Source organism: Rhipicephalus microplus, chromosome 8 (genome assembly GCF_043290135.1).
Source record: "Rhipicephalus microplus isolate Deutch F79 chromosome 8, USDA_Rmic, whole genome shotgun sequence".
Classification (NCBI taxonomy): domain Eukaryota; kingdom Metazoa; phylum Arthropoda; class Arachnida; order Ixodida; family Ixodidae; genus Rhipicephalus; species Rhipicephalus microplus.
The window spans coordinates 75,616,338-75,625,998 of NC_134707.1; the positions used below are offsets into that span (position 1 = coordinate 75,616,338).

The 9,661-nt window shown below is 43.5% G+C and overlaps 1 protein-coding gene across 1 annotated transcript in view; it reads left to right on the forward strand.

Annotated features, from left to right (window-relative positions):
• The window catches only part of LOC119165884 (venom metalloproteinase antarease TserMP_A), a 50,622-nt gene extending 46,673 nt beyond the window's left edge, over window positions 1–3,949 (forward strand). The window contains exons 12-13 of the mRNA XM_037417894.2: window positions 2,778–2,891; window positions 3,855–3,949. Coding sequence (XP_037273791.2) covers window positions 2,778–2,891; window positions 3,855–3,896 — 156 coding nt within the window. The 3' untranslated portion in view covers window positions 3,897–3,949. The remainder of the gene's footprint in view (window positions 1–2,777; window positions 2,892–3,854) is intronic.
• Window positions 3,950–9,661: the final 5,712 nt, after the last annotated feature.

Here is a 9,661-nt window from a genome sequence, read left to right on the forward strand (position 1 = left end):
CCAGAAGAGGGCCAGAATTACGAAAATCAGACAAACCTGTGTACTACTCATCATTCCCATGCTCGCTGGAGTTCCCTCTAGTGTAAATTAGGAAACTCTATGGGTGTAGACGCTGCTTGAAGGAATACGCATATGAGAAAGAGGGGGGAGCGAGAAGACGTTGTGCCTGCGTCAGCGTTGCGACGCAAGAGAGGGGGAGCTAGGAGGCGAGATTGAAGGGAGGGTTGCACATGCGCTGTCACGCCACACACCACACATTTCGCATCTAAAACATGAGCACAAAGGCCTGCACAACTCTGGGGCGACTCATGTTGAGCAAAGGCGCCTAGGGGTCCCGATTGTTCTTTCTAACATTACAATTCCCTATTGAGGTCGGATTTGCTTTTTGCTAGCCACTTTAGGTGTTGGTGCAGATAACTTTCGTGGGTGGACGACGATGGCGTCCATCGTGTTTTTTTTTTAAATTGTGGACCTCCGAGAAACGTCTCAGCATCACTTCTGTGCCAATACAGTGTGCATTGAGTTTTACTTGCTTTTGATGAACTGGAAGAGCAAATTAACGCCCTCTTTGCGGGAATGCACTTGTTACCCTTGTTTTTGTTTCACATATGCCGGTAAACAGAATGTCTTGTCCTGAAACAAAGTAGTTACGGATCGGATGTTCAGTCCTGGCAGAGCACAAGAGTGCGCGCGTCGCGAGCGTTCCGTCGGAATTCTATCCGCAGGAAACATCAAAACGCTAGCGGCAGCGACCAGTCACCATGCTAAGCCGTGGCGCACAGCCACTTTGAACAAGGTAAAAGGGAAGTTTATAGGGTGCGTTTTCAGTAAACGCACCTAATGGCCAGAAAACGGCAAGCACTCGGGGAAACCACTTTAAATGGAAAAGCGACTATCTCTTCGCAACGCGTTTCACTTTGAAAACCAATGTTTTAGGGCAGAAAAGTAGTGCCATCAACACTACACAACGTCGTAGAAGGCCCTGTAAATGCAACTGCGCCTCTTACGACTGACAGGTCTTTCTGAACAACTGTAACCAGAACGCGCTTTTTGTGTTTTCATCCCATCAGAGTGCATGTGGCTCTTTCCGATACTCCTTATGCTCTCCCTTTTTTTCTGCATTAACTCATTTAACTACGTGAGCTACATAAAGCTATGGCCGGACAATGTCGCAAATTACTTAGAGCACAAAATTCGAGCCGTCCTGCAGAGACACGACGAGTTAAGCGTCAAAATATATTGCCACGCAGTTTTCCCTTGAGTCTATTTCTGGAGGCGCCATACTTTAGAATATGTTCGTTCATAGGCAACGTTGGCGTCTTTTCCTCGATTGGTTAGTAGGCCAGGTGAGGACTAGTGACGCGCACTTTTACGGTGAGATTTTATGCCCGTATGGAGAAGACTGCTCTACTCAGCAGAATGACGTCGTTCTTTAAAAAAAAAACATTTTATTGTACCGTGATATTAGGTGGGGGCAGTCTGGACATCGGTGTATGTTCAATCACGTGCATTTCATAGTCTCCGAACTCCGCCTTTGTGTATAATAGCCACACGACTTATAGTAACCGCAGATATCAATGACGGCTGATTACCTCACGTCTCTAGTGCCCGACAAGACGTTGCACGCATGCTGCACCAGTGTTTTGTGGTCTTAGTTTTCAGATTACAATGTACACGGCCGTTTATTCGTTTAAGGTAGTATACGACCATCTCTGTCTAAAACTAAAATGTCAGAACTTCATTGAAAACGATTCTGCCCTGCCCGTAAAGGAGAAAGAGGTCAAACCCTCGGCGACTCATCAAAATGACCCCTCCACTTTTTTTTTGCTCAAGCTCTTTGCTACCAATATATAAGCATTTTGTATTCAACACATCGCTGCAACATTTCGATTTTTAAGGATTAGAGCCTAATCGTGAGCGTTCGGCAGGTATACAGAGGGGTGGTAGCGCGCCTGAGTGTAGAGGAGCGAGCCAATTACGTTTCTTAACGTGCCGTCCTGTCAAACAAAGGGCAATCTGTGGCAATACGCTTGTTTGTCGGGTATTTGCGACTGTTGTTCGCAGCCTGATGCACGGGACCAGCAGAAGGTCCGCGTTGACAGCACTGGCCATTGAACCGCTATAAAAACCTCGTTTTTCGTTGGTTTTGCAGCCACGGTTGCATGAGCGTCACGAGAAAAGCTAGGCCAAGCAACACCCTTTGGGACAAGCCACAAATATTGGTAACCAGACCTGTTAGACCCTGAATACTAATCGCGTACAAGTGAATAAAAATGGACATGATTTGCAGCGGAGGAGGCCCTTTTTGTCGGTGGTACATTGCATAGCAAAACGTCTTCTAGGACTAGTTTGTTTATGGCTTCTTGTTGTCAAAAATATTTTGTGCCAAACAACACATAGACAGACAAGAGACAAGGACAGTGCCAGTTCTGCGCCCTTTGTCTGTCTGCATTCTGCTTTGCACCAAATCATTTCTTCATTGGAGGTACAAGGCAGCAAGAAAAAGTTTTAGGAAGTGGTGGAGGCGGACCTTCGGGATGCCATTCGTTTTTTTTTTTTTTTTGCTGGCTACACCCCTGTCTGTCAGTGCATTGCGAATTCCTTCATCGTGCACAATTTTCTTTATTGTAGTGAGCTTGATTTATTAGCACGGTTTCTTATTCGGGTGTTTTCATTGTTATTTTTTATGCCTGTGTTAAAACATTTTGTTTCTGCTTCCTTTAGGAATAACGTATATTTCAGAGCAATTTACAATGCCGTGCTGTTGCCCTTTTCAGCTTGAAGACAGTAGCAGAAGGTGTAAAATGAAGTGCTGTTTCCTGACATCCCCTACTATGAAAAGGTGCCTTAATGCTACCGTGCTAGACGGGATGAAGTGTGATGGAGGAATGGTTTGTATACTTTTGCATAGATTTCCTCGAAATATGCAAACATGATAGTAAGAGGTTGAAAAGAAAACGAGAACCAGTGCTTTCAAAGATAAGTGGTTCTTTATTACAGTTCGATGGAGTGTGTTCGTTTTCTATAGGAATCGTTCCTTGAAGACTTTATTTTAGCACACGGTTTATTGTATAAACGTGCCAGCGAGAACTAGGCGGCATGTAGTTGAAATTCTGATACCGTTTCTTGCTGAATTATGGCATTTTTTAAACAATACCATGAATTTTCTAATATAGGTTCGCGTTGAATAAATAGTGCTCCAGCACTGAAATATGAGTCCCTATTTATCCTCGCTCAAAAGATGTATAGCATTACACTTCACTGACCTTTCCTCTTAGATGGCTTGTGCGGATGTACCTATGCTGTACCGGCGTGGCAAAAACGTACAGCCATTTCCTGAAAGCTCTCATCTTTTCTCTGCAATGATATTACGATGTAGAATAGTGGCTCTCTGAAATGAATTATCTGTTCTTGCTACGAATCCATCTAGATGTTTCTATCTCGCACCCCTTTTGACCTTTCCAGAAAGTGCAGAAGCAAAATTTCATGAATCGCTTATTCTTGATTCACCTGCCATATTTAAAAGCGCACTTCCCACAAGACGCTTATTTTTCGAAAACTCAGCAACTCACTTCTTTCAAAGCGTGTTCTATGCGCTTAAGAGAGCTTGGGAAGGAAACACTTGACTGCTTTCGAATTGGACAAAAACAGACTACAGCAGTTTGCCGCTGCAGCACCTTTACGATAAGTTAAACAGCTTCGAAATGAGCAATAAAAAAGGTTACCTGTCAGGTGAACAAGAGCTTACACAATTGTTTTCTAGTTTTATTTTGTCAGACATTGTCTCCATAATCGTCTTAGCATTAGACGTGTGTTTTGTGTTATATGCAAACAACGTATTTGTTTGTTTGCAGACATGCAGAAGGGGAGTCTGCGGACAGCATGAATGGCCTTGAAGAAGCACATAGCCCATGGTCATTTCAGTACGGAAATAAAAGATTCAACTGCGTTTCTCTTTGAATTCTTGGAGCAGTAATATAGGTGACAGTTTCGGCAACACATTGCGCAAGTGGAATCTCCGTAATCAGGCAAATCGGGGATGATTATCAATTTTTTTCGTTCTACCATTTTGAAACCCTCTCATTGAATTATTCTCAATATTCTAAATGAATGCTGTTTTTGATTCTTGATGTACTCCGTCTGAAAGTCTGACTGTTGGTTGTATATAATTTTCATTCATTGGAGATGTTTTCTTTTAGTCTTAAGTTACAGTCTTAAGTTACTGGTTTTTCTTAGTGGAGATGCTTTCTTTTAGTCTTAAGTTACAGTCTTAAGTTACAGGTTTTTCTTAGCTTCAGAGATATTTAACTCAAAGATGCTGCCTCGAGACTTCTGCCCAATCACTGTAGGCGAGCTCCATCAGCAAGAAGAAATCATCAATATAATCGGTCATGCTGTTACGCAAGGTAGACCTAGACATTTGGCTTAGAGTCAGTCGAACTTCCTCTGTTTCCTCTGTTTCTTCCCTCCTCCCGAAAAAGTCAGCAGGTATTGTGCCCCTCCAGGTGGCAGTTGCCAGCTTGCTCTCTTCCTCTTTTCTCTGTGTCCTTGTGTATATGCGTATGCAACTCAGATAATAATAATAATTGCTCCCATGTCACTGTATGGTTGATTGAAATGTCCGTTACGCTTCTTTTTTTTACCGGCCATTTATGTTTTTCTCAAGACTCTCCGCGGATTCACCTTCTCCGTCTAAAGAGCTTGTTGCACGGAAATTCCGGCACTGCTGTCAGCGTCAGCATGAGCTTCGTTTGTTGCGAGCGAAACATCCTAATTTTGCGCGTGACCGAAAATTGAGAAAGATGAAAATAAATTGAATGGCGAAACTTTCCTGGTTCCATAGATAATTCAAAGCAGGCCCTTCGCGTGGCAAGCAGGCGTCCTAGAACACAATTACGAGTGCGCTTGTAAATGTAGTTGAAAATTGGAATTTCTTGTGCTTGGAAATGCAGTGAAAGTACGTAAATGCATGAACCCACGTGACTTATATGCAGGACTGAGAACACAGCGTGTTATATTACAGCAATATTGCGTGGTACAAGCCTAAATTGCTCTGCGGCGTCGGAACATGTAATTATCACAACGACGACCTCGTAGTTTAGAGCCGACCACCAATTAAAAAGGCAGACACGTTACTGCGCGTACTTCCTTAAGGCCACGTAGTGGGCGCATAGAAAGTTCGAAACAATTTCACGAGCAGAATTGCTCATGGTTTGAAGCATCCTACCAATTACCCAGAATGCAGCCATATGCGAAAGCTTCAGCGACACAAGCCACAGACACCAGGCACTATGTAGATTACATTGCAGTAATTCACAATTTAAATTTCCGAGTACTATCACACAATAAAAAAATTGATCTTAATTGTGATCTTGAAGTTCACTCCACTCTATAGGGCAAGAGCATTATTCTGAAGTTCTCCGTAAATACAAGGAAGACCACACCTGAACTGCTGTTATTTGCACGATGCATTGGCACCACAGCTCGAAACAGATGCGTTATATTGTAAGAAGACTGTAGCTGCCCATCACCCCATGCGTTAAATGCAGTGACTTTACGGGACTCCTTCTGATGCGTCTTACCATTATGAGGGGTAACAGCGCACAACATCATGGTTTGAAGAAAAGTAACACAAACAAGCACTGACTCTCAACTGATGATTTGTTGATATATACAAATTATCCGAACGCATAAATAAACATACAGAACATGCATAAAGGGGACAGCAAAGTACCATGTAGACGTCATCAATTTTACGCTGTGAGTAACTGCGCAGGCGCGACAAAAATAACTTCCAACAAACATCCTATTGATTAGGATTTCTTCTTTTTTTGTAAAGATATCTGTGTTTGACTAACGAAGGGCTCGCCCTCTTTTTTGATATGGAATGCATTCACAAGTTCTCTTGTCGCCTGATCACTAAGTTTGATGAGCACTGTCGTTTCATTAAACAAGGGCGTGCACCCACACATGTGGCAGTGCGAAGGCAGATTCCCGTACGTGCAGGAATTAAAGGTTCCGGAGCAGTCTTTTAGCCATACATAGAGACAAAGCCTTGTTTGCCCGATATGCACTTTTTTGCATGTTAAGGAAATTTTGTACACTAAGTAGTGTACAGAGTCTTTAAGCATCCCTGTGTTCTACACCGCAATTAGTTTGGCTGGAGCTCTTTCTATCACGCTTTTCGTTCAACATAGGTAACAATTTTTCTAATTTGTTTCTTCCAAAAAATAGTACCTGTACGTAGCATCGTGATGCCACATTTTTTAGTCCATAGGCTAACCTATGCTTGTAGGGCATGGTGGCACATTTTTTTTACTTCGTTTTTTTAAACTTTCTTTTCTCTTCTTGATCTGACTTATCAGACCGTCGCAAACATAAGTGCTAACAGGCGTCGGAAGCTGGCTACCTGAAGGCGATATACCTGTTCATAGAAGCTTTGTTCCACCTGGTGCCTGCACGACCCTTAAATAGCTACCCCGAGGCTAGACGTAGTGATTCCCTTCTTCACTATTTTTGAATGACCCGACTTGTAACTAAGCTACGATTTTACGGGTCTTTGGTTATGCACACAACAAGTGTGGTGGTTAGAAAAAGTTATTTTTATGTCTATAGCTGTAAGGCGTGCTGTGAAGGCATTTCGCTGGTGAAGTTTAGCCCCATCTCAGTTTTTCGAAAGATCTGCAGGCGCTTTACAACATTCATGCGCTCCTCATTTGGGGCACCACTATCCACGTAACGGGCAACACGAACCACCTTTCCCTCCAACTTCTTTTCCAGACTGGAATCGCCTATCCCTAGAAAGATGTCGCTGAGAACTGGTGCCACCGTAGATTCAATAGAAAGCTTCGCTTTCTAAACCATCGTTCTCCCTTCCCTAACAATCAAGGTTGATTGCAAATAGAACATCAATAACTCCAAAAACAATTGCACTTTCAAACAACATGTGTTTTGGAAGTTTTGCTCATCGTTTTCTTCCAGAATTTGTTATTTAACACAATTCATTTGCTCCCGCTGTGGAAGGGAGTAATATAAATTCTTCTACGTGTACACTGAATGCCGCGCATCCGTCAAACTTCGCACAACGTAATTCTTCACCTATCACCAGCGAATTCTTTACTATGAATAGATCCAGCATTTCAGTTTTTTTCTGGTTGCTTCTGCGAAAATGCTGAAACAATCAATTGCCATGCGCCTCTTTCAAAAACAATAGTGCGAAAAGGCTGCTTCTGTTAATCCTCTGAGCGTTCCCTCGGAATTCTATCCGCAAAAAACATCAAAACACTAGTGGGAGTGACCAGTAAACATGTTAAGCCGCGGTACACAGCCACGGTAAACAATGTAAAGGGGAAGTTTTATAGGGTGCATTTCCGGTAAACGCATCTTATGGTTACTGGGTCTTTATCGAAAAAGAAAAGAATCCAGCTGTAACAGCTGAGTCTTTGCTACACTTCTAGACAGACTTTCTAGGTTCATTTCCTGGAAGAGGTTCATTGCGCTTTCTTTAACATTTTTCGGCTCACCTTTCCCTACCTGGAAGTTTTTCATCAGAGCCACAGATGCTTTCTGAGAGAACTGTCCTCCAGTCAGCAGTACAAAAAACACTTCCTTATCCGCGGTCAATAACTTCAAATTTTTCCTTTCAATGATTTGGCAAGAGTTAGTAACTGTACGCTTTTGTCTCTTTTTGACTACGCTTAATGACATCTGCACATTCAGACACACACCTTGTCCTCTCAACCTCCGTAACATCCGTAGAAACAGTCCTCGCTAAAGCTACTTTTTCAATGGTACTGAATTTCGGCTCCACGCAGAACTTTGGTTCAAGCTTAAGTGCCTCCCTGTGCTCTTCCGGTATCGCTGTACCGGCTAGGTTCAAGACCTTGACCGCAGGATTTGTCTTCCCGTTGCAATTCGGTGCTCATAATCTGGCTGTCATCCAAAGAAACTCAATCCCTGAATCCCCATATCTTGTTTCCCCCTCCCTTCCTCCACACTGTCGTACGCACGTTGTCCTAAGGCAGTTCTTAAGCAGTCTTGTCGGGCTCCAGAATTCAGACCTCTAACTTCAGCACATCCGCGTTGTGTGTCCTACCGATGGTCTTATGCCCCCGCACATGGCCATTAGTTTCTGTGGGCATGTTCCTAGGCGCAAGTGCCATGATGGCACTCTTGTGCGACATTCGCAAGTGGCCATTTTTGCCTCCAAGAAGGCTGGGTCTTGAAAAAAAAATTGGCACCATATCCACGGGGTGAATAATAGAGTGGGGCGAAGCATGCGTCCGTCCGTTCGATCTTGGTTCCGTCCATCTATGCGTCCGTCTGTGTGACCATCCGTGCGTTCATTCAGCCGTCCGTGCGTGCATCTGTTCGTGCGTCCGCACGTCCATCTGTGCGTACGTCCCTGCGTTCGTCCATGCATCCGCCTCTGCGTCCGTCCATGCGTCCATCTGTCTGTGCAGCCATCCATGGGTCCGTTCATGCATCTGTCTGTGTGTCCATTCGTCCATCTAGTCAACACTCCTAGTACCACCATCTCGCATCTTTTCATTATATATTCCGCATATAGAAGCACCGCCATCGAGCAGACATTCCAAGGACTAAACGAGAGGTGGCACATGCACACTTTCTTAAGATTTGCGCTTCGTGTCTACTTCCCACCTTTAACCACCTCGAGTTCATCGTATATAATAGCTCACTGTATTCATGGCACTGCGCTCGCTAAACATTTGTAAAACTAAGGAGGTTATGCCCAGCACGTACAACGTAGCAACCCTTTCTTGTCAAATATTGCTCAATGTACGTGCCAACGGCTGCTAATTGGGAATTAGAGACAGGAGAATTCGGCTTTTATTTAACGCGCACGCTGCGAATTTTTTGTCGTTCAACAACGCACAAGAGAAATCTCCCACTGGTACCACCTTGCAGGTCAAAACGTAAGACTAGTTGCGCACTACGACTACAATGGGGGACGAACGGGTGCCGCTTTAAGGAGCTTCGCCGCTAAAATACGTTAGGATAAGAAAAAAATCAATTGTAGAAGAAATAAACTGAAGAAAGGCAGATAGTTGGGCTCGTTTCTCATACATTATGTGCGGTAACAGCACAAAAACCCACGGATCAAAGAGAATGAACACAAACAAGCGCGGAATCTCAACTGAAGATTTTTTTGATATATACAAATTATCTGAACACATAAGACAAACACAGAGAACATGCGTAAAGGGACCAGCGAGGGATCGTGTTGACGTCATTACCATTTTTACGCTGCGGGTAACTGCGCAGGCTCGAAAAAAATAATTTCAAACAAACATGCTACCGGTTAGGATTTTTTTTTCTTTTTCATGTAAAGATGTCGATGTAAAGATATCGCGAATCTGTCTTTGCACTGCCACACATGTGGGTGCACGCTCTTGTTTAGTGAAAGGCCCGGGCTTTTTGAACATAGTGATCAGGTGACAAAACGTGTGGAAGCATTCTACATCAAAAAAAGAAGTGGAGTCTGGAGCTCAAGTTTTGACCATCTGGTGTTTTTTTACCATGTGCTTACATGGAGATTTTTGTGTTCCACGAATCCTTGACAAACACCTTATTACACATGAAGTTCTTCTTGATATTATCATTCAGTTTCCAGACATCAAACTAATTTGGACTAGCAGCT